The sequence below is a fragment of the Dama dama genome, chromosome 11, assembly GCF_033118175.1.
Source record: "Dama dama isolate Ldn47 chromosome 11, ASM3311817v1, whole genome shotgun sequence".
In the NCBI taxonomy this organism is placed as follows: domain Eukaryota; kingdom Metazoa; phylum Chordata; class Mammalia; order Artiodactyla; family Cervidae; genus Dama; species Dama dama.
Genome location: NC_083691.1, coordinates 88,155,673 through 88,181,389, shown reverse-complemented (window position 1 = coordinate 88,181,389; position 25,717 = coordinate 88,155,673). Strand labels below are relative to the sequence as shown.

Here is a 25,717-nt window from a genome sequence, read left to right as displayed (position 1 = left end):
AGGGAGGAATGAAGAACATGTAGGTTTCTGGGTCTGAAAGACTGCACAGAGCAAAGCCACTTCACCTGCCTGGACTGCGCACTCCTGAGTGTTACAAGAGAGGGGAATATAGCTCTGTGCTCTGTAAGCCAAGGTGTGGCTGGGTCTCCTTTACCTGCTTAGCCTGTGCCCAGCCTCTCTCATACATGGGGCCTCACTTTCTCCTTTCTTCCTCTTTCCCATAATGAGCCCTTCTTTCTTCCTCATAGGTAGCTTTCTCTCTTCTCTTCTTATACCTCATTCTCAAGTCCTTTCTGCCTCTGCCTCTTTCCCAGGTTCTTCCCAGCAAAGTATGTGCCCAGTCAAAATACTGGTTGCCAGTTAGCATGTCTGTATATAAAGCTCCTTTGCCTGCAAAAAGCAACTTCATTTCTCCTTCTCAATTATCAGAACAGATTGCACCACCTGAAAGGAACTTAAATGAAGAAGAATTTCAAGCCCATCCCACCCTCTAAGGGTAAGCTATTTATACAGGCTACCTGCCAGGCTTAAAGAATGGTATCAGTTAGATTTTTGGATAATTACCAGAATGTGCACAAGCACACAAACCAAGAATAAGTAATGTAATCCACAAGGGCACGCATTTTGTTCATTGAATCTGGTGTTTTTGTCGTCATGAGGAGCAGACTGCTGAGAGAAAAGGAATCAGTGACATTTAGCTCTGTAGACTGTATGTGGGTTGTGGAGAATGCAAGTGGCTTGATCCTAATTCCAGGCAGAATCTCAGATTCTCTGGGTAGAAGGATTCTGATCCTTGAAGGGTTCCTACAACCTAAACCAAGCTCTAGTGTGACAGAGCTCTTACCATTTGTTCATTCAACAAACGTTTTTGAGTGCCTACCATGTACCCTGGGTTGTGCTGGGTGCTGGGGATAACATAAAAGGACATATGGTCTCTGTCTCCCTGGGCTTACACATGGTATGAAAACATACATGGTGAAGTAACCAGATGGAAGATGGTAGGTCCGGGTGCCCGGGGAACACACAAAGGCCTCCCAGCCCCACTTTGCAGAGCAGTGGCAACTGGGCTTATATACTCCAGGAGAAAGACAAGGATCCTTCTCAGGGAAAATTGAACTGCCTCCAAGGAAAGGCCCTACACAGGAAAAGCTATTTTTCTTTCCTGACCACCCGCTGTGAACCTAAGCCCCTCCCTCAGGTGCAGGGAGCTTCCTACCGACTTGTTCCGCACTCTAAAATGTGAAGAGAACAGTTCAGGAATACCAGACAGTTGAGAGCAGCCTCCAACAAGGAACTAAAGACAGACAAAAAGTCGAACAAAAAGCTCCCAAGAAATGAGGCAACATAGGGAACAGGAAAAACACACTTCATAAATTTAGTTTTTTTCAGAGATCCCAAAAAGTTACTGTGTCTAACACAATAAAAATAAGATGCTATTTTTTTTAAAAAATTACAAGTAGAAAGCAAAGCAGAACACTTGGAAAATTCTGAGGATCCATGTGGCAGCAGGATTTGGCCCAGAACTTACCGCTGAGCTAGAACATAAGTATGGTCTGTGGTGGTTCTTTTTTTGAGAAAAAAAGTTGGATAATGGAGTTCAGATGTGATGACTGTCTTTTTGAGAACATGCTAGATTGTGAGTTCAGCCTCAAACATCTAAATCAAACTATGGCATCTAAAGAAGTAAGTGAGAATAGGTGCAGTAGATCCCTGAGCTCACAATGATTCCTATTCAACAGTCCCAGATTGCTGATCAGGAAGAAACAAAATTTGGGAAGTCAAAATTGAAACATGGCAATTACAGCTTTAAGATGAAGTGTAATCTTTAAGGAAGAAGAGCGGAGAGCCTAGGACCAGGTTCTAAGAAAAACTGGGAGCATTTAACGTCTGTGTGGAGGAACTGCCATGGCAAAGGAGACTGAGAAGTAACCAAGGTAGCATGGAAGTCAAGAGAACATTTTGAAAAGGAGAGAGTGTTCAGCATCAACTTTTACATAGGTAAGTCAAACACTTTGGGGAAATAGCCATTAAGTCATATGCACGTCTGTAGAGTCAGCTGCAATAAGTAAGAAGCAGAGGATGGTCAGATCGTGGAGATGTGTTGAGGGTTCATAAATTTTTGCCTTGAAGGGAAGGAGGGAGAGGATGATAGTCATAGGAGGAAGATAGGAGTCAGGAAGAGTTCTATATAAAATGAGAGAGATTTGAGCACCTTTAAAAACTGATAGGAAAGAGTAAAAAAGGGCATAATTGGTGAAATGATCTTGAACAGGGATGACGGCAGGGATGGGATCTCAATCAAGGCTGGAGCAGAGAGACTGCTCTTAAAAGGGGAGAGACCTACTATAATGTAATAAGAAAAGTAGAGAGAGAGGGGAAAATCACATTCATTGTGAAATAGATAAAGACGTGGATTAAGGAGAATAAAGTTTAAAATTGTTTATGTAGAGAGAGCTGCATACAGAGGCACAGTAAGATTGTCAGGAAATGTTGACAGGTTGTGTTTTATTGTTTATTCAGAATTGGATAGATCACAAATTTCACCTATTCACTCATGAATCTATCACTTAACCTGAGAATTAGAACATGGATAAAAACTTGGATCTATTATGTGGTATCCTGCTGTTGTGCACATCTGTCCCTGCTGACCCACAGAAACTACTGTTCTGATTTAGAGTTTGTCACTCTTTTGTATTTTTTAAAATACAGTTTTGACAAGTACTGTATAAATACAGTTGCTTAGGATATACTTTTAGGGTCTTTTTGATATATAATATACATACCATAAAATTCAACCTTTAAAAGTGTAACTATAGTGGGTTTTGGGCATCCCCAAGGGCTCAGCAGTAAAGAATCCACCTGCAATGCAGGAGATGCGGGCAGGAGACTCGGGTTCAGTTCCTGGGTTGGGAAGATCCCCTGGAAAAAGGAAATGGCAACCCACTCCAGTATTATTGCCTGAAAAGTCCCAATCCATGGGATTTGGGTCTCAAGAGACATGACTGGGCAACTAAACAGCAACAACATAATGGGTTTTAGTATAGCCACAAAGTTGTACACCACTATCTAATTCCAGGACATCTTCATCACCCCCAAAACTGAACTCCACAGCATTAGCAGTCATTCTCACCCCACCCCCCAACATTGGCAACCATTAATCCACTTTTCGTCACTATGGATTTGCCCATTTTGGACATTTCATATAAATGTAATCATACTATATATGGTCTTTTGTGACTGGCTTCTTTCACTTAGTATGATATTTTCAAGGTTCATCCATGTTATAGTGTGTTCTAATACTTCATTTCTTTTTATGGCTGAATATTACTCTATTTTGTAGATATATAACATTTTGTTTATCCACTTAGTAGTGATGGACACTTGGGTTGTTTCCACTTTGGGATTATAAAATATGCAATGAACATTGCTGTGCATGTTTTTGTATGGACACATATTTTCATTTCTCTTGGATTCTTCAGGGTGGAATTGGTAACTCTATGTTTAACCTTTTGAAGAGGTGCCAGAATGTTTTCCTAAGTAGGAAACAGTCCAACCACCAGCATATGAGGGCTCCTATTTTTCTGTGTCCTTGTCAACACTTTTTATTACCTGTCCTTTTTTTTTTTTATTGTAACCATGCTAGTGGATGGTAAGAGGCATTTCACTGTGGCTTTGGTTTTCATTTCTTTGATGGCTAATGGTACTGAGCATTTTTTCTGATGTTTATTAGCCATTATATATCTTCTTTGGAGAAATGCCTATTTAGATTTTTGTCTTCTCTAAACTCTATCCAGTTGTCTTTTTATCAATGAGTTGTAGGAGTTCTTTATATATTCTAGATAGTAGTCCTTTATAAGATATGTGATATGAATAAAGCCACTACAAACATTCATGTCCCTGTGTCTCCGCTTTGATTAATGAAATTATTTATGTTGCTCTGCTTTTTCTTGATCAGTTTTGCTTAATTTTTATTCCTTTGTTACTCTTTAAAGAACCATTTTAAGCTTTACTAATCTTTCTTTAAATTTATTTTTGTCTTCTATTTCATTGATTTATATTCTTATGTTTATTACCTTGAGTTTACTCTTTTTCTGGCTTCTTAAATTAGAAACAATAATTTTCAGCCTTTCTTCTCTTCTAATATAAGTATTTAAGACTATGAGCATTTTGCTCAAGCCCTGCTCTTGCTGCATGCTATGTTTCAATATATAATGCTTTCTTACCATTTTCTCTAGTATTTTCATTGAACCTTGTCATTATAAACCTGAAGTGTACCTATCTGCCAAACTGTGTGATTTTTCCCAGTGGTCTGAGTATAGGTACAGAACAAGTGGAAAATTGAGGATAATCCAGGCTTTGAGTTTTGCCAGCAAATATGCCCTAACCACTGTATCTGATTTCACACCTCACCTCCACATCTCATTTTCTCCCTACATCTTATTAAGTAGTCTTTATTTAGAAACTCCATCTCTCATTATACTTTCTTCATTTCACTTTTGCATCTATCACACACACAGGCCATCACTAAGTGTCATTGACTAAATTGACTTGTCATACTATGGGCCATAAGAGTTTCAGCTATTTTGACAAGAACGTTTGCAGGCTGAAGGATGGAATTTAAACTAGGTGGGAAGAAAAGTCAAAATAAATAGGAGCTATTTAGTAGGTAAGTGGTAGTGGGCTCAATGGACTGGACGTCCCAGTGAAATGAAATGAACTGGTGATGAGTCAGTCACTAAGTAACTAAGATGGAAATTTAGAAGGCTGTTTGAGAATGAATTGTCTGAATTTAATATCTTAGAGGTAGAACAGTTTTAAGTGGAGTTATCATAATCTGATAATTCCATCCTCACAGATGGGTGAAGGATAATAGAAGGGAAGGACCAAAGAGGAGGTTCCTGAGTGTTGGCTGAGTAGTTTCACATAAGAAGTGAAGTCTTAGTTGATGACCAAAATTAGAGGGTGAGGAATTCTGCAAGATGGTTGTCAAAGGCTTCAGTGCATAAGAAAAGATGACAATAAATTCAGAGTTCATAGCAATAAGGACAAGCCATAGTTCAGTTAAATGGCCTAAGCCACATGGAAGTAGGAATCCTTCATGAGGTTGGAGGAGTGGACTGGAAGGAAGAGTGAAAATCAAGGAGAAATTGACCTTGCCTTTTGGATTCTGAGAGGCATAAAGATCAAGAGAATAAAAAGTGACTAAGAGAGCTGTAGGGGAGAGCAAGGTTTCAGTTAGGACCAGGAGGTGTCTAAAACCCTTGCTAAAAAGGTACTTTTCTGAAAATGCTCCCTATGTCTCCAGCACATCTTATCTACCACATATTTCATTAAACACTTCCTATGACATATTTCCTCCCTGCTGCTTCCTATGTAGCCTATGTTTCCTTAGACTCCCCATCTCTTATTACCAGCCTGCATTTTGTTATCCCATCTCAAGACATATTGTGTCTCATCCATCACATATACCATCACTAACTAGGGATGGGAATCCCAAAGCCAGTTCTGACCCAGGAGAAGTATTATGGACCAGAGTCAAGAAACTTACACTAGAGGCTTGAAGAATTGGTTGGTTCAGATATCATAAAGAGTTTGTGAAATCATACAAATGTATTTTGGAGTTTGGGGATGATTTTATATATAAGAAAACAGCATTTACTATAATGGGTTTTCTAAGAACCCAAGCTAGCCTATATCTCATGGCAAATTGTGGAGGTGCTATAAGGTCTTTTGTTCTTTCATACAACATATTTATTGAATGTGGGATATACACTCAATACCAAGTCTAATGGTCTGAGCCCTGTTCTCTAAGATCTCACAGTTTAGTGGGGCAGATAGGTACATGAATACATCATCTAAGTTCAAATGGTAAGTGCTCTAACAAAAATAAGTGGCTATCTGTGTGTAATAATGAAAACCACAGTTTTTTTTTAAACCTGAATTGAATATAAGTACATTGGAAGACTGACATGTATATTAAAGCTGAACATATGAAAAGTGAAAGTTAGTTGCATCCAACAGTTTGTGGCCCACCAGGTTCCTCTGTCCATGGTACTCTTGGGGCAAGAATACTGGAATAGGTAGCCATTTCCTTCTCCAGGGGATCTTCCCAACCCAGGGATCAAACCTGGGTCTCCAACATTGCAGGCAGACTCTACCATCTGAGCCACCAGCGAGGCCCAAAGCTTAACATATGCTTTATCTGTAACCCAAACCCACTCCTGTGTAGACACCCAGCAGAAATGTGCCCATATGTTCACCAAAAGATGTACACAAGGGTGTTCATAGCAGCACTATTTGTAGTATTCAAAAGCTAAAATTACTCACACATCAACAGTAGAATGGAAAAAAACAGTTGAAGTATGTTCACACAGTAGATTTTACAGCAATGAGAATGAATGAATCTTGACTACACATAATAATGTGGATGAATTTCACACACATGATATTGAACCAAAGAAAACTCAAAAGAATATATAGTATATGATCCATTTATGTAAAATTAAAAAGCAGCCAAGACTAATCTATGATGTTAGAAAGTCAGGGAGCTGGGAGAAGGGAGCTACAAAGCTGAGACTCTTCTGTTTCTTTCTTTCTTTTTATTTTTTTAATCTTCCATGTCTTGATCTGGGTACTAGTTACAGGGGTATGTGAATCTTATGAAAATTCATTGTGCTATCTACTTAAGATTTGTACACTTTTCTGTGGGTATGTTACACATCAATTAAAAAACAAAACCAAAAGGACCCTGATTTTGGCTGCTTCTGCCTTTTAACATGATTCATATTCTGGAGGAAATAAATCTATTCTTCTCTCTGCTGTTAACAGAGCCCAGTAGTAGAGGGGAAGAGGAGAGACCTGAACGTGAAGCCTGTTATTCATGGAGCACATTAGTCTGGCTATGTGAAGGAAGGGCTTCCCTGGTAGCGCAGTGCTAAGGAATCCTCCTGTCAATGCAGGAGACCCAGGCTCAATCCCTGGATCAGGAAGATCCCCTGGAGAAGAAACTAGCAACCCTCTCCAGTATTCTTGCCTGGGAAATCCAACGGACAGAGGAGCCTGGCAGACAGTCCACAGTGTGGTAAAAGATTGGACAGGACTTAGCGACTGAACAACAATGTGAAGGAAGGTCCCGAACTGAGTTTGATATTAGGGGGCTAAATGTAATTGAATTACTCTTCATAATAACATAGAAGGATTCTTTTTTAATTGTTCGGGAATTGTAAGAGATGGTGATGAAATAGGGCAGGGCAACTGACAGGCAACTGGAGCCTGAATTGGCAGAAATGGTCTTGCATCTATTGGAGAAAGGGGAAGTGCCAATATTAAACTTAAGTGCTATTAAGAGCTATCATGTAAGCCCACCCTTTACAAATACTTATAAGCATTCAGTAAATCTGCTACATCTGTAATTATACTGGGACCTTTTTGTAGATGTTAGGGATAAGTGAATTCTCCCCATCTGAGTAACTTGGAGAACAGGGAAAGGAACGCCACAAGGGGTGAGTTGACATGGATCCAGAGTCACACAAAAATAAATGCAGAGCCAGGAGGGACCATGGAAACAGAAGCCCTGGATCTAGCGTATGGATTAGAGCAGGTTTTTTTAAATCATTTTTTAAATTGAAGTATAGTTAATTTATAATATGTTAGTTTCAAGTGTATGCCAAAGTGATTTAGTCCTGTATGTATATTTTTCCTGTTCAGATCCTTTTCCTTTACAGGTTATTGTAAGATATTGAAAGTCCCCTGTGTTGTACAGTGGGTCCTGTTGCCCATCTATTTTATATATAGTAGTGTGTTTATGTTAATCCCAAACTTCCAATTTAATTCTCCGCCTGCCCCCAATCCTGCTGTTTTCTTTGGTAACCGTAGATTTTTTTCTATGACTGAGAGTCTGTAAATAAGTATTTACATCATTTTTATAGATTCCACTTATAAGTGGTGTCATATAAAATTTGTCTTTCTTTGTCTGACTTACTTCACTTCACATGATCATGTCAGGGTCCATCCATGTTGCTACAAGTGGCATTTCATGCTTTTTTATGGCTAATATTCTATTGTATATATGTACCACATCTTTTTTTTTAGGTGTTTTAAGGATACTTTAAAGTATATATAAATACTATAAAAATGTATGTGTATGTGTGCATTGGATAACAAGATAAAATGTACTTTTAAAATGTGGGTCATAGTCAAAAAATTTTGAAAGATGCTGGACAAGAGGCTTAAAACAACCATCTAGGTTACTCTTAGGGGTGCGGAAGAGAGAGCATAAGGAGACTACTTCACCAAGAGTAGCTAGTGGGAAGCTGATGTATAGCACAGGAAACTCACCCTGGTGCTCTGTGACAACCTAGAGGGGTGAGATGGAGTGGGAGGGAGGTTCAAGAAGGAGGGGACATATGTATACCTGTAGCTGATTTATGTGGCTGTACGGCAGAAACCAACACAACATTATAAAGCAATTATCGTCCAATGAAAAATAAATAATTTTTTTTTAAAAAGGAGACTATTTCACCAAGAAAGAGATACATCAGCTATGTCTTAAAGGACTGTAGAGGAGGTGAAGGACTTCCTAGAGGGAGTGCATGTACAAAAGCATTTTGTAGGACTAGGAAGAGGTTCATGAGGATGAAGCCTCACATAGGTGGGGAAGCATGCAGAAGATGAAGGTGGAGAGGAATGTGGGTTGGGGTTCTATTGTGAAGGATCTTATCCATCAGAAGTGAGCAGGCTGAAGAAGTTCTTTTTTAAAGGAAGATGACCCTAGCATCTGGTTCCTGTTGAAGCTGCCAGAGAATAATGATCACAGTACCATTTATTGAGCATATATAGTGAATCAGTATTGAACTTCTTACTATTCATTAGCTCAGTTATGGATTATAATAACCTCTCATATGGTAGGCATTGTAATTATCCCCATTTGACAGATGAGCAAACCGAGATTCAGCAGCTTGAAGCTGCTGCAGGCCATATATCTATCAAGTGGAAGGGATGGGTAGGTCTGTCTGACTCTAAAGCTAATTCACTTAACCATTCATAATGATGGAGCCTCTGGAGGGGACTCACAGACAGCAGTCTCATCACCTGGCTAGAGGCCAAAGGCAGAGAATGCTTGGCTCACTCTTCAGCTAATGCCTCACATTCAAGCAGACTGCTTTTTATACCTCTAGCTGCATGCGTGTGCACACTCAGTTGTGTCTGACTCTTTGTGACCTCAAGGACTGTAGCCCACCAGGCTCCTCTGTCCATGGGATTTTCCAGGCAAGTATCTGGAGTGGGTTGCCATTTCCTACTCCAGGGGATCTTCCTGACCCAGGGATCAAACCTGGGTGTCCTTCATTGGCAGGCGGATTCTTCACCACTGAGCCACCTGGGAAGCCCTTACATCTTTGGGGGGTGGAGGAAATGGCTGGAGAGGAGCCACGCCAGCACCTGCACTCTCTCGCTCCTTTCATCAGCTCTTCTGTCTCTAGCCTTATCCCTGCTTTGGTCTAACAACCTTCTTATGGCTCTGCTTCTTTTTTTAAAAAAATCTGGCTTTGCTGCATGGCATGAGGTGTCTTAGTTCCCCGACCAGGGATGGAACCAGGGGCCCCTGCAGAGGAAGTGCAGAGTCCTAACCACTGGACTGCCAAGGAGACTCCATGTCTCTGTGTGTCTATAAAACAGGGATAATAGTTATGTTTTATTAGGTATATAATGGCAATTCCACAAATTCTTTTTTAAAAGCACTTTGAGAATAAATTAGTTCTTCATTTTGTCATTTTTTTCACTTGCATCTTGGGGTACATCATTACAGGTAAATTCCCAAGAGTCAGCTGTCTTTCTTCTGTTATATTTCTCATTTACACATGGATGCTGTTAGGCACTAGGCTATTAAAGTGAAATGGCAAATTACTCCCTTAGCTTAGTTCTTAGTAAACACACCACACCATCTCCTTCTCTGGTCTCCATAGTCAGCCTCAGAAGTGGGCAAGTTAAGCAACTACCTACTTACAGATTTGGAAGATGACAAAGGGTCTCTACCTAAAAATGCCTTCCCTCACCTGTAATTCTGATTCTTCACACTCCCCAACAGCCTCCTTGAAAAGAGATATCCTTTCCAACTGGCTTTAGGTATGAGGTTACCTGAGAAGGATTATTTATTAGCTAATTAGCCTGTCACAGAAACCCCACCTGCTTCCAATATCACCCAGAATAGCAGAAGGTCCCGAAAGAATGACACCCAGGCTGATATGATTTGATGATTAAGGGAGCGGGTGGAGGAGATGGAAGTGGAGTCGGAAATTAAAGGAAGGAGAGGACTTCCCTGGTGGTCCAGGGGTTAAGAATCTGCCTGCCAATGCAGAGCACACAGTTCAATCCCTGCTCCAGGAAGATCCCACATGCTGCAGAGCAACTAAACCTGCAAGCTGCAACTACTGAAGCTTCTGTGCCCTAGACCCTGTGTCCCACAACAAGACAAGCCACCATGATGAGAAACCCATGCACTGCAACCAAGAGTAGCCCCAGAGTCCAAGCACAGCAGCAGAGACCCAATGCAACCAAAAATAAATAAAAGAATTAAGGGAAGGAAAGACCCAGAATCTCAGCACCATTAAGAATTGCAGTGCTCGCTTCGGCAGCACATATACTAAAATTGGAATGATACAGAGAAGATTAGCATGGCCCTTGCGCAAGGATGACACGCTAATTTGTGAAGCGTTCCATATTTTTGAAAAGATGCTCAACATCACTCATTATTAGAGAAATGCAAATCAAAACCACAATGAGGTACCATTACACGCCAGTCAGGATGGCTGCTATCCGAAAGTCTACAAGCAATAAATGCTGGAGAGGGTGTGGAGAAAAGGGAACCCTCTTACACTGTTGGTGGGAATGCAAACTAGTACAGCCGCTATGGAAAACAGTGTGGAGATTTCTTAAAAAACTGGAAATAGAACTGCCATATGACCCAGCAATCCCACTTCTGGGCATACACACTGAGGAAACCAGATCTGAAAGAGACACGTGCACCCCAATGTTCATCGCAGCACTGTTTATAATAGCCAGGTCATGGATGCAACCTAGATGCCCATCAGCAGATGAATGGATAAAGAAGCAGTGGTACATATACACCATGGAATATTACTCAGCCGTTAAAAAGAATTCATTTGAACCAGTCCTAATGAGATGGATGAAGCTGGAGCCCCTTATACAGAGTTGAGTAAGCCAGAAAGATAAAGAACATTACAGCATACTAACACATATATATGGAATTTAGAAAGATGGTAACGATAACCCTATATGCAAAACAGAAAGAGAGACACAGAAATACAGAACAGACTTTTGAACTCTGTGGGAGAATGTGAGGGTGGGATATTTCAAAAGAACAGCATGTATACTATCTATAGTGAAACAGATCACCAGCCCAGGTGGGATGCATGAGACAAGTGCTCGGGCCTGGTGCACTGGGAAGACCCAGAGGAATTGGGTGGAGAGGGAGGTGGGAGGGGGGATCGGGATGGGGAATACGTGTAAATCCATGGCTGATTCATATCAATATATGACAAAACCCACTGAAATGTTGTGAAGTAATTAGCCTCCAACTAATAAAAAAAAAAAAAAAGAATTGCAGAACCTTTGGGCAGCCTAAGGACTTAAAGACATACACATCTCTAAAGAGAAATTTTTAAAAGCGGGAGTTAGTCTTTAATGAGTACAGAGTTTCAGCCAGGGAAAATGAAAAAGTTCTAGAGATGGATGGTGATGGTGGTTGCTTAAGAATGTGAATCCACAAAACTGTAGATTTTAAAATGGTTAAAATGGTAAGTTGTATGATGTGTATCCTATAAATACTTTCGAGACAATCTGTGAGGGAAATGAAGGCAGTCAAGGCTGTTGTCACCAATCCTTTGCCTTAGGTAATATAGTAGTCAGCCTTCAAGCTGGCTCCAATGATCCTCACCTCCTAGTATCCATCCTTTCATGTTGTCCCCTCCCACACTGGGTTGGGCTGACATGAGTAACCATAGGATACAGCAGAGACAACCCCAGAAATGATCTTCCCAGGCTAGGTCCTAAAGGGTATTGCAACATTTAACTGATTTCTCTCTTGGATCTCTTGCTCTGGAGAGAGTGAGCTGCCATGTTCTGAGGACATGCAAGCGGTATATGGAGAGGTCCAGGGATGAGAAACTAATGCCGCATCCAACAGCCAGCATGAACCTGCCAACCAAGTGAGGAGCCACCTTGGAAGTAGGCTTCCAGCAGCCCCAGTCAACATCTGTACTGCAACCTCATGACACAAAGCCAGAACCACCCAGCTAAGCTGCTTCCAAATCCCTGACCCACAGGAATGAGAGGTAATGTTTATAGTTGTTTGTTTTATAGTTGGTTTAAGCCACAAAGTTTTGGAGTCATTTTACACAGACTTGATAAGTAAGACAGAGAGTGTCGGAACACTTCAGCTGCCTGAGGCTGTTGTGTCTTTGGTCATCTATGTATCTGTATTTGTCCCTGGATTATTTTGCAGCTACTTAAATGTATTCCATGATCCCATTTACATTAAAATTGTACTTGGGCTTCCCTGATGGCTCAGATGGTAAAGAATCTGCCTGCAATGCAGGAGACATAAGAGATGCAGGTTCAATCCCTGGGTTGGAAAGATCCCCTGGAGAAGGGGATGGCTATTCATTCCAGTATTCTCACCTGGAGAATTCCATGGACAGAGGAGGCTGGGGTTCCAGTCCATGGGGTCACAAAGAATTGGGCACGACTGAACGACTAACACATTCTTTCTTTCTTTTCCTTACTTGTTTTGAATACCCAACAAGTGACTTAAACATATTTCCCAAGATTGGAGGGGCCTTGCTGAATTTCAGATAGTTAAGGCCAGGAAGAGCAATTCCTAACATAATATACCTTATCAGATAATGTGAATGTTTTTCCTTTAAACACTTTAGGTGAAATGCTTGAAGACAGGCCAGTGTCTTCAATCATTTTACTCTTTAACATGTGTGAACACTCTTTCAATATGTTTGTATAAAAAAGAGGAGTCAAATAAATAAACAAATCAGATGCTAGCTAACTAACTAAATAGAACAAACCAACTGAAGAACTTTGTGAGGGCTAACTTCCTTTCTTTTAGCTCTGTGTGTATACCTACCTAGAATTCTAATCTCTGCATCTGTGAGTCTCCAGTTTTTCAGCCCAAGCTTGACGAGCTGTGGAACCCTCTCCAGTTTCTCCAACAGTCTGGCCAGACTGACTCGTACATCACCACACCAGGGCAGCATCAGAACAGTCAGCTCTTCTAAGACGTGCAGCCTGTCAACTTGAAGAACCAGGGAGCAGTTTCAGAAACTGGATCCATCTCAAAATTGATAAAGGATGAAGGGATGTGAGAGAAGGAATGACTATTATCTCTGAAGCCTGCTCAGTGTGCAATAAGAATCTACTTGTTTTTTTGTTAACATTTTTATGGGAAGTGTTCAAGAATATACAAAAATATATAAAACTATATGTACTAATATGCCAACTTTCAACAAACACCAAATCATGGATAATCTTGCTTCATTGTCATTAAATCCTTCCCTTTTATATTATTTTGAAGCAAATCTCAGACAGTAAGTACTATGTTATTTTATTTTAACATAATCACAGAATTGTTATCACAGCTTAAAAATCTTATCACTAACTTCTTAAGCAAATTTGTCTTGAATGTCACTCTCAGACCCTAGCTCCCTGGAAGGAGGCAAGCAAGTGGGAATCTCAGGTGCAATGATATGGGAAAACTGATAACTCAAAAGCCATTGGCCTGTATTCTTGAAGAGTAGTTTAAAAAAAGGGCTACATTGACTTATGTAATGACTTTCACTTGCACTATGGTCCATAGTAAGGCATATGTGGATAAAAGAAACTACAGGAGTCAGGCTCTGCTTTTCTGACCTTTTGAGTATTTGATTTTGGCTAAATTGTCATTCTTACTTAGTTGATGAAGAGCTTCTTTTCCATCCTTTTCCAGATGATTTTCAGATAAATCAAGAATATTCAGTCTGGCCAAGTTATGAAGATTCTGAGCTGGAAAAAAGAAATTTCAATCCAAAACAAGACTATAAATGCATTTTAAAATATCCTTAGAAGAATTCTGAGTCCTTGTTTTCTTTGTTGGTAGCATACAAATCATTATTTCACTTGATTAATATAATTATCCCAAAAAAGTCTCTGGAAAGATTTAACCCCCAGTTGCCACAAATATGATTGATGCACATATATTTCCTGGTCCTAAGTTCTGACTAAAAAACTTCAATTCACCAAAAGCCTAAGGCAGCCTGGAAGATAGTTTTTATGTCATTTTAGTAAAATCACTCTGCTTTTCTAGCCTTCAGCAGCTTCATCTTTAGAATGAGGAAGTTGAAATGGATAAACTCTGAGGTTGCTTACAATTCTAAATACCCTATCATGCAGGAGAAACAAAGGAACAAAAACCAGATAAGATGAGCTGTTCTTTGTGTACTCAGTTTAGATAATTTTGTTAATGTCATAGTTGTGATGCTAATAACAAAAACTTAGAAATTAAGAGAAGACAGATGAGAAAAACAGAAAACAAACAGCAAAATGGCAGCTGGAAATCTATTCATATGAATAATTATATTAACTGGATTAAACATTCCAATTAAAGACAAAGATGAATAAAACTAAATTTTCTTTTTTAAAGCAAGACCCAACTCCATGCTATCTATAAGAGATGTATTTTAATAACAAAAATACAAATATATTGAGATTAAAATTTTGGGAAACTATATTACATGTAAACATTAATCATAAATGCCATTGTTAGGCAGTTAAAATAGGAAAAAGGAGTCCAAAATGGCAGTGGCTAAAAGACAAAAAAAGGGAAAAGCCCATGAAAAGGGAACAAAGGAAAATTTTGAGGACTGGAGTGAGAACCTCAGGTGAGACAAACACGCCCCCTTCCTGGCTAGCCCTAATTTGCATATGGCAGGCTCAGAGGGGAGGAGACAAAAACGTAAAAAAGAGGGAGTCAAGACAGGTGGGGCCTCTCCTTTGGGGTCTGCCTGCCTTCACGCCTCGAGGGTGTACTATCCTTTGTTTGCTGAATAAAACTCTGAGCTGTAACCGAGCTGTAACACAGGTCCACTGTTTCAAATCTTTTGTTGTGGCGAGACAGAACTGACGAAATTACACTCTTCTGACACTATCATTCTAGTGAAGAACTGCTTAATTCTTTTCTTCATTTCAGGTATTTATCATGGTTGTTTAACTTAGTTGAAGTTTTTCCTATCAAGACTGATTGGAAGTATCCCCTTTAGAAATTAGTCAGTTTTTTAGCGAGTGGCTGTAATAGCTCAGTTGGGAGAGCGTTAGACTGAAGAAGAAGAAGAAATTAGTCAGTTTTTTAATGAATACATGCCCTTGTTATAATATTAGCTATTATTATTTTTAATCAATCATATGAACCCTTTTCTTAGAGTAAAGTATCTTCTCTGATTTGGTTTAAAATACAAAGCCTGGGACTTCCCTGGTGGCTCAGTGGTAAAGAATCTGCCTGCCCATGCAAGAGACATAGATTCCATCCCTGGTCCAGGCTGATTCCACATGTCACAGAACTACTAAGCCCGTGCACCACAGCTACTAAGCCTGTGCTCTAGGGCCTTGGAGCCACAACTACTGAAACCTGTGTTCCCTAGAGCTTGTACTCCTCAACAGGAGAAGCCACTTCAGTCAGAAAGCAACTGGAGAGTAGTCCCTGCTCATGGCAAATAGAGAAAAGCCCAAGCAGCAACAAAGACCCAACAGAGCCTAAATGAATAAATAATTTTTTAAAACCTGCAGAGCTCCTCTTAAAAAGGGTACAGCTGCTATTTTCAGTTCTAAACCTGTCTCTCCCCAGGGCAAGTGAAGAAGTAAAGGAGTGTGCTCCTCATTCTTATGCTTCTCATTGTTTGGCCTTTTCTAATCCCTAGGTTTCTCTAACTTTTGGTTTACATTGGCATATACATGATTTTCTTAGGAAAGTTTACAGATTCTTAGCAGTTGTTTATTCTGTTTTTTAAAGGGTTAGACCATCTTTTCCCCAAAATCCTAAATTTAAAAAAAACACTAAATTGACCATATCTAGTTTATCCGGAAATATGCAAAAGTTTCTCCATACTTGGTATATACACCCTTCAGGAACTCAAAAGTCAGCTCTTATACTGATGCATATTGCCTCCATCTTAACAGGGCAATAGGTAAGAATTAGGACAGAGAACATTTAAGAAAATCCTTCTCTCTCTGCTTCTCAATCACTTATTTATCCATTCAATCAAAATTTTATTAAGCAGTTATTATATAACAGAATGTGCCAAGTTTCAATCACTCATTTCTTATTTTCTTCCTCTTTACCCTCTGTTGGGCTTCCCTGGTGGCTCAGCTGATAAAGAATCCACCACAGTACGGGAGACCTGGGTTCAATCCCTGGGTTGGGAAGATCCCCTGGAGAAGGGAACAGCTACCCACTCCAGTATTCTGACCTGGACACAGGTCAGAATTCCATGGGCACAACTGAACTGAGTGACTTTCACTTTCACTTACCCTCTCTTAAAATGACATCTTCAATTATCCCCAAATTCTCTCTTATTATTCATCCATAATAAATTTTCATTCCAGTCACAGAGAAGATCATAAAAATAGCTTAGATGTTGCCTAGAAGTCTTTATTATCTTTTCCAATTTCTCTAAAGACTAAATTTCCATTTGAGAGACTTAGCATGTCTTAGTATAAACATATGTCAAGTTTTCTTATACTGTTTTCATTCAGTTAATGTAGGCAGCAGTTACCTAGGGTTTTCACAGCATTTCCTGACAGGCAGCAGGAGACTAATTGAATTTCTTTAAGGTCACAGGGTTCGGCTGATAGAGACTTGACTATGTAATCCATTCCTTCCCCTATATCAGACAAGTGGGTCAAACGAAGTAAGCACATCTTTTTCAGATTTCTCAGACCTTCAGCTGCAAACCAATGGAAAGGAAATGCATTAGGACACCAAGTACATAAAGGCCTTCTTCTTGCATTGTATAAACACAGTCGGTATCAGAGTCTTTACTGTTCTTATTATTAAACTTATATTAATAAAAATATTAGAGAAAACAAAAATCTGACCTAGTTTTAAAGCATCTTCTTCATTCATCTTAATATTATCCAGTATGAGCTTCGTAAGCTTCTTCAAATTACCTAAACTGTCAGTCAGACCACCTGCCAAAAGAAAAGGGATTGGTGTTCAGCTGTCATTTACTAGATTTCTATGACCAATCAAAAGAATTTTGTTCTACCATGGGCAAGAAATGTTCATGAAACTGAAACACAAATATATAGTTTTTGGTCAAAGATGGAAGCATGCCTTCCCAATATAATGGAATTATACTGGAAAGGTAACTGGGAAATCTCCAAACAGATGGAAATTAAACAACACACTTCTATACAAGCATCAAATAAGTCTCAAGGAAAATTTGATAATATTTTGAAAAAATATTTTAAAAAACTAAAATATATCAAAATCACAGGTTAACAGTTGCTTAAAGGAAGATTTAGAGCATTGAATACTTATATTAGAAATAAGGAAAGTTTTCAAATCAGTAACCTAAGCTTACTTAAGAAACGAGACAGAGAAGGGCAACATAAACCCAATGGAAGAAGAAGCAAATGTGATAATAAAGGGCAGAAATAAAAAAAAATTGCAAACAGATAAACAATAGGGGGAAATCAATGGAAATTGAAAGCTGTATCCATGAAAAGGTCAATAAATTTGATAAATTTCTAGCAAGACTGATAAATAAAAAATGAAGAAAAACAAATTACCAATATCAGAAATGAAAAGGAAGATAACAATACAGAAATCACAGATGTTAAAAGAACAGAGAAAAATATGCGTAAATTTGACAACACAGATGTGTGTGTTTTAGTTGCTCAGTCGTGTCTGACTCTTGTGACCTCGTGGACTGTAGCCCATCAGGCTCTTCTGTCCATAGGATCTTTACAGATAAAACTACACAATTTCTTTTTTTTAGTTAATTAATTTATTTTAATTGGAGGATAATTTCTTTACAATACTGTGGTGGCTTTTGCCGTCCATCGATATGAATCATCCATGGGTGCACATGTGTCTCCCCGTCCTGAAGCTGCCTCCTACCTCCCTCCCCACCTCATCCCAGAGCACCGACTTTGAGTACCCTGCTTCATACATCAAACTTGCATTGAAATTTACACAATTTCTTGAAAGCTCCAAGCTACTAAAATTTATCCAACATTACGTAAATAACCTGAATAGTCCTATGTAACTGAGGACATTGAATTTGTAATTTAAATTTTTCTCAAAAAAGAAAGCTTCAAGCACGGATAATTTAACTTGCAAATTCTACTAAACATTCAAAGAAGAAATAACATCAATTCTATACAATAACTATCAGGAAACAGAAACACAGGCAACACTTCCCAACTCATTTTATGAAGCTACCATTAACCAGCATGAAACCAAGACCAAGAAAATAAAACAAAAAAAACTTTGAAGCAATATCACTCATGAACACAGAAGCCAAAATTCACAACAAAATATTACCAAGGAGTCCAGCCATACATAAAAAGAATATTATACTACCACCAAGTAAGCTTCATACAGGAATGCACGATTGTTTTGATATTTGAAAATCAACCCATGTAATTCACTATATTAACATTCTAGATAAGAAAAATGAAATGATCATATAAATTGATACAGCAAAAATATTTGTCATAATCTAATAATTATTCATGAGAAAAACTTTCAGCCACCTAGGAATAGAAGGAAACTTCCTCAACCTGATAAAAAGCATCTTAAAAAAAAACAAAAAATGACAATTAATGAATGTCATACTTAAAATAGTGAAAGTCTGAATGCTTTCTCGCTAAGATCAGAAACAAGGGAGGATGTTCACTCTCATCTCTTCTGTTCAACACTATGTACTGCAAGTCATAATCAATGCAATAAGACAAGACAATGAAATAAAAAGTATACAAATTGGAATGGAAGGAATAAAAATATTCTTTTTGGAGGGGACATGAAATAAGTTTATCATAGATACAGAGTACAATATCAACACACACAAAAATCAATTGTATTTCTGCTGCAGGGTCGGGGGGCACTGACTGTGGCAGTGCGAGCATGGGACCTTTGAAGGAGGTCCCTATTATCTTCATTACCTCCAGCATAGTTTGGTCTCAGGTCAAACAACAGGGAGGGAACACAGCCCTGCCCATCAATGAAAAATTGGGTTAAAGATTTACTGAGCATGGCCCCGCCTATCATAACAAAATCCAGTTTCCCCCACAGTCAGTCTCTCCCATCAGGAAGCTTCCATAAGCCTCTTATCCTTATCTGTCAGAGGGCAGACAGAATGAAAATCACTATCACAGAAAACTAATCAAACTGATCCCATGGACCACAGCCTTGTCTAACTCAATGAAACTATGAGCCATGCTGTATAGGGCCACCCAATATGGATGGGTCATGGTGGACAGTTCTGACAAAACATGGTCCACTGGAGAAGGGAATGGCAAGCCACTTCAGTACTCTTGCCTCGAGAACCCCATGAACAGTATGAAAAAGCAAAAAGATAGGACGCTGAAAGATGAACTCCCCAGGTCGGTAGATGCCCAATATGCTACTGGAGAAGAGTGGAGAAATAACTCCAGAAAGAATGAAGAGATGGAGCCAAAGCAAAAACAACGCCCAGTTGTGGATGTGACTGGTGATGGAAGTAAAGTCTGATACTGTAAAGAGCAATATTGCATAGGAACCTAGAATGTTAAAAGTCCATGAATCAGGGTAAATTGGAAGCGGTCCAACAGGAGAGGGCAAGAGTAAATATCGACATTTTAGGAATCAGTGAACTAAAATGGACTGGGATGGGCAAATTTAACTCAGATGACCATTATATCTACCACTGTGGGCAAGAATCCCTTAGAAGAAATGGAGTAGCCATCATAGTCAGCAAGAGTCTAAAATGCAGTTCTTGGGTGCAGTCTCAAAAATGACAGAATGATCTCTGTTCGTTTCCAAGGCAAACCATTCAATATCACAGTGATCCAAGTCTATGCCCTGACCAGTAATGCTGAAGAAGCTGAAGTTGAACAGTGGTTCTATGAAGACCTACATGACCTTCTAGAACTAACACCCAAAAAAGATGTCCTTTTCATTATAGGGGACTGGGATGCAAAAGTAGGAAGTTAAGCAACACCTGGAGTAACAGGCAAATTTGGCCTTGGCGTACAGAATGAAGCAGGGCAAAGGCTAATAGAGTTTTGCCAAGAGAACGCACTGGTCATAGTAAACACCCTCTTCCAACAACACAAGAGAAGACTCTACACATGGACATCACCAGATGGTCAATACCAAAATCAGATTGATTATATTCTTTGAAGCCAAAGATGGAGAAGCTCTAAACAGTAAGCAAAAACAAAACTTGGAGCTGACTGTGCCTCAGATCATGAACTCCTTATTGCCAAATTCAGACTTACTTAAATTGAAGAAAGTGGGGAAAACCACTAGACCATTCAGGTATGACCTAAATCAAATCCCTTATGATTATACAGTGGGAGTGACAACTAGATTCAAGGGATTAGATCTGATAGGCAGAGTGCCTGAAGAATTATGGATGGAGGTTGGTGACACTGTACAGGAGGCAGTGATCAAGACCATCCCCAAGAAAAAGAAATGCAAAAAGGCAAAATGGTCATCTGAGGAGGCTTTACAAATAGTTGAGAAAAGAAGAGAAGCTAAAGGCAAAGGAGAAAAGGAAAACGATACCCATTTGAATGGAGAGTTCCAAGGAATAGCAAGGAGAGATAAGAAAGCCATCCTCAGTGATCAATGGAAAGAAATAGAGGAAAACACTAGAATGAAAAAGACTAGAGATCTCTTCAAGAAAATTAGAGATACCAAGGAAACATTTCATGCAAAGATGGGAACAATAAAGGACAGAAATGGTATGGACCTAACAGAAGCAGAAGATATTAAGAAGAGGTGGCAAGAACACACAGAAGAACTGTACAAGAAAGATCTTCACAACCCAGATAATCATGATGGTGTGATCACTCACCTAAAGCCAGACATCCTGGAATGTGAAGTCAAGTGGGCCTTAGGAAGTATCACTAGGAACAAAGCTAGTGGAGGTGATGGAATTCCAGTTGAGCTATTTGAAATCCTAAAAGATGATGCTGTGAAAGTGCTGCACTCAATATGCCAGCAAATTTGGAAAATGCAGCATGGCCACAGGACTGGAAAAGGTCAGTTTTCATTCCAATCCCAAAGAAGGGCAATGCCAAAGAATGCTCAAACTACCACACAATTGCACTCATCTCACACGCTAGTAAAGTAATGCTCAAAATTCTCCAAGCCAGTCTTCAGCAATACGTGAACTGTGAACTTCCAGATGTTCAAGTGGATTTAGAAAAGCCAGAGGAATGGCAGAGATCAAATTGCCAACATCCATTGGATCATTGAAAAAGCAAGAGAGTTCCTGAAAAACATCTACTTCTGCTTTATTGATTATGTCTAAGCCTTTGGCTGTGTGAATCACAACAAACTGAAAAATTCTGAAAGAGATGGGAATACCAGACCACCTTATCTGCCTCCTGAGAAATCTGTATGCAGGTCAAGAAGCAATAGTTGGAACTGTACATGGAACAACAAACTGGCTCCAAACTGGGAAAGGAGTATGTCAAGACTATATATTGTCACCCTGTTTATTTAACTTACATGCAGAGTACATCATGTGAAATGCCGGACTGGATGAAGCACAAGCTGGAATCAAGATGCCAGGAGAAATATCAATAACCTCAGATAGGCAGATGACACCACCCTTATGGCAGAAAGTGAAGAATAACTAAAGAGCCTCCTAATGAAAGAGGAGAGCAAAAAAGTTGGCTTAAAACTCAACATTCAGAAAACAAAGATCTTGGCATCAGGTCCCATCACTTCATGGCAAATGGATGGGGAAACAGTGGAAACAGTGACAGACTTTATTTTGGGGGGGTCTAAAATCACTGCAAATGGTGACTGTAGCCATGAAATTAAAAGATGCTTGCTCCTTGGAAGAAAAGCTATGACCAACCTAGACAGCATATTAAAGAGCAGAGACATAACTTTGCCCACAAAGATCCATCTAGTGAAAGCTTTGGTTTTTCCAGTAGTCATGTATGGATGTGAGAGTTGGACTATAAAGAAAGGTGAGCGCTGAAGAATTGATGCTTTTGAACTGTGGTGTTGGATAAGACTCTTGAAAGTCCCTTGGACTGCAAGGAGATCCAACCAGTCCATCCTAAAGGAAATCAGTCCTGAATATTCATTGGAAGGACTGATGCTGAAACAGAAGCTTCCATACCGTGGCCACCTGATGTGAAGAGCTGACTCATTTGAAAAGACCCTGATGCTGGAAAAGATTGAAGGTAGGAGGAGGTGGGGATGACAGAGGATGAGATGGTTGGATAGCATCACTGACTCAATGGACATGGGTTTGAGCAAGCTTTGGGAGTTGGTGATGGACAGGGAAGCCTGCTGTGCTACAGTCCATGGGGTCGTAAATAGCTGGACACGAATGAGTGACTGAACTGAACTGAATTTCTCTAGTAGCAATAAATAATTGGTAACCAGATTTTTAAAAGATATTTATTTATTTATATTGGCTTCACCAGGTCTTAGTTGCAGCACAAGGGATCTTGATCTTCACTGCAGCCTGCAGACTCCTAGTTGTGGCACTTGGGATCTAGTTCCATGACCTGGGATTGAACCCAGGCCCCTTGCATTGGGAGCAAGAGGTCTTAGTCACTGGACTGCCAGGGAAATCCCAGTAACCAGATTTTTTAAAATACCATTTACGACAGTTCCAAAAGAATGTAAAAGGTATAAATCTAATAAAACATATACAGGATCAACATGGTGAAAAGTTCAAAATAATGAAAAAAAATTAAGAAAAATCTAAATAAATAGAAAGAGAAACCATGGTCATAGGTTGAAATATTCAACATAAAAATTATGTCAGTTCTCTCTAAATTAGTCTATGCGTGTGTGTGCCAAGTTACCTCAGTCATATCTGACTCTTCATGAAGCTATGGACTGTAGCCCTCCAAGCTCCTCTGTTCATGGAATTCTCCAGGTAAAAAGACTAAAGTGGGTTCCATGCCCTCCTCCAGGGGGTCTTCTGGATCCAAGGATCGAACCAGTGTCTCTTTACGTCTCCTGTATTGACAGGCATGTTCTTTACCACTTGTCCCACGTGGAGAGGCCCAAATTAGTCTGTAGATCAATGTAATTCCAACCAAGATCTCAGGAAGAATTTTTGACAATATAAATGTGATTCTTTGGAATTCACTGCTGATCTAGTGGTTAGAACTCTGTGTTTTCACTACTGAGGGCTCAGATTCAGTCCCTGGTTGAGGAACTAAGATCCCAAGATCCCACAGGCTATGAGGCCTAGCCAAAAAAAAAAAAGTGATTCTAAAATTTATATGGAAGAACAAAGGAACTGGAATATTTTGTAATTTTTAGAAAAAGAAAAAGTAATTTGAAGAAATAATACTACCCAATTTTGTGACTTACTATAAGCAAAAGTTACTAAGACAATGGAGTATTGACAAAAAATAGGCATGGATATTGGTACATGAAAGATCAATTGAAAATAGTATTCAGAATTATACCCATACAACTATAGCCAAATAATTTGGGCAAAGATTAAAAGGTTATTCAAACATGATAGAATTGTCATTTCAATAAACAGAATAACTGGATATCCATAGGGAAGAAAATGAACCTTGATCTAAACTTAACACTTTATACAAATGTTAACTCAAAATGCATCACAGATCTAAATGTAAAATGTAAAGCTTCAAAAGAAAATATGGAAAAAATCATGTTGACCTGGGGTTATGCAAAGTGTTCTTAGACATGCCACCAAAAGCATGATTCACAAAGAGAAAAAGTGGACTGCAATAAAACTTTTGTCCTATGAAAGGCACTTTTAAAGAATGAAAAGACTACAGATTGGAGAAAATATTTTCAAATCACTTTTCTGACAAAGGACTTGTATGCAGAATGTATTAAAAAAAAACACTTAAAACGCAACACTAAGAAAACAAATTAACCCAATTAAGAATGAGTAAAAACTTGAACAGACATTTCACTAAGTTGGCAAATAAGCGCATGAAAAATTTTCAACTTTTATCAGCCAACTCTGATGAGATAACACTATGCATAGAGTTCTAGTTTCTCCATATCCTCAGCAGCACTTGGTATTGTTGTTTCCTTTTTTTTTTTAATTATAAAATGAAACAAAAGAGAAAAATAGGAAGAATACTAAGTGCTAGTGAGAATGCAGAACAACTAAAATTCTCATGTATTGCTATTGAAAATGTAAAAGGTACACAGTGGAAAATAGCTGGGAAGTTTCTTCAAAAGTTAAACAAGCACTTGTCATATGGCTCAGCAGTTCCAGCACTAGGTATTTACCCAAGTGAATTGAAAGCTTATTTTTAAATAAAAACTTGCATAATAATGTTTATAGTAGCTTTACTTATAATTGCCCAAGCTGAAAATAACCTACATGCTCTTCAGTAGTGACTAGATCATAGCTGTAAGAAAAAATAAGTGCTGATTACACACTCAAATGTCAGAGAGGATGAGGGAGATGATGTTATTACAAGAAGTAGAATAGGTGACCTCTGTGTCTTACTGGAGATTATGTGTCTTGTCCAAAGAGCATAGGATCAGATCATGAAGCTCTAGCCAGTTGAAACCAAGTGCAATTGTCAAGTCTGTAATTTTAAAGAGAAATGAGAATCCTGTATTTTCATATGACATCTCCCAACTTCAAAATGGTGACAGCTCCTTCAAGGAAAAGAATCATTGTGAGGGGAGAGGGAAAGGAAGGAGACTTTTCATTATAGATTATTTTATAATTTGGACCATGTGAATATCTTACTAAAAAAATAAATTTAAAATATTAAGAACAAAATATTGGCTAACATTAAAAAGGAAATTTTTAATTATATGTAGATCAAATTCAGCCTGTAAGTGACCAGTTTGCCAAATTGGCACAAAGGAATTGCCATCAAGAGGAGACAATAAGCCTTCTAACACAGAAGGTAGTCTAATAGTCTGAGTAACTATCCAGAACCTTATAGAAGGGATTCTTGTATTAAGTAGAAGGTTGCAAAGCTTATCTGTACAAAAGATTCTAGGTTCTCAAGATGATAGAAAATGTCCCCTACATGGTGACAAGTGAGGCAGAGCCAAAAGGAAAATCATTTGTGGATGAAAACCAATCACAGATTACAGTCACATAAAGCAAGGCTCCTGTCGACCCATAACTACAGAGAACTCGGCAGCCCTTGCTCTGGTCAACAGGAGGGATCTACACAGGTGTGGCTGGTCTACACAGGTAAGGGTCTACACAGGTAACCCTCACCTTTAGTGTTATTTTGAATTTGGGAAAAACTCCCCTTTACCCAGAAAGATTTACCCTGTATGTATTGTGTCTGATGTCTCGAATTTCTTCATGTTAGGCAAAACCTGTTCCCAAAATTTTCTTTCAAAATGAATGATGCTTGGGGTGGAGGTGGGACTGGGTATATGCTGACACGACTGGCTACTAGCTTCTGCAGGTGATCATTTAATGGGTGGTTTTCCTCACAGACTTCA

At 39.1% G+C, this 25,717-nt stretch overlaps 1 protein-coding gene and 1 non-coding gene across 2 annotated transcripts in view; one reads left to right on the top strand and one right to left on the bottom strand.

Moving 5' to 3' along the window:
• Positions 1 to 25,717, bottom strand: part of NLRC4 (NLR family CARD domain containing 4) — a 47,383-nt gene that overhangs the window by 5,655 nt on the left and 16,011 nt on the right. The window contains exons 5-8 of the mRNA XM_061155644.1: positions 17,152 to 17,244; positions 16,830 to 17,000; positions 13,975 to 14,067; positions 13,154 to 13,321 (exon numbers count right to left, since the gene is read on the bottom strand). Of these exons, the coding sequence (XP_061011627.1) occupies positions 13,154 to 13,321; positions 13,975 to 14,067; positions 16,830 to 17,000; positions 17,152 to 17,244 (525 nt within the window). The remainder of the gene's footprint in view (positions 1 to 13,153; positions 13,322 to 13,974; positions 14,068 to 16,829; positions 17,001 to 17,151; positions 17,245 to 25,717) is intronic.
• LOC133065653 (U6 spliceosomal RNA) lies at positions 10,616 to 10,722 on the top strand. The gene has a single exon (XR_009694925.1). It is a non-coding gene; the product is annotated as a U6 spliceosomal RNA (small nuclear RNA).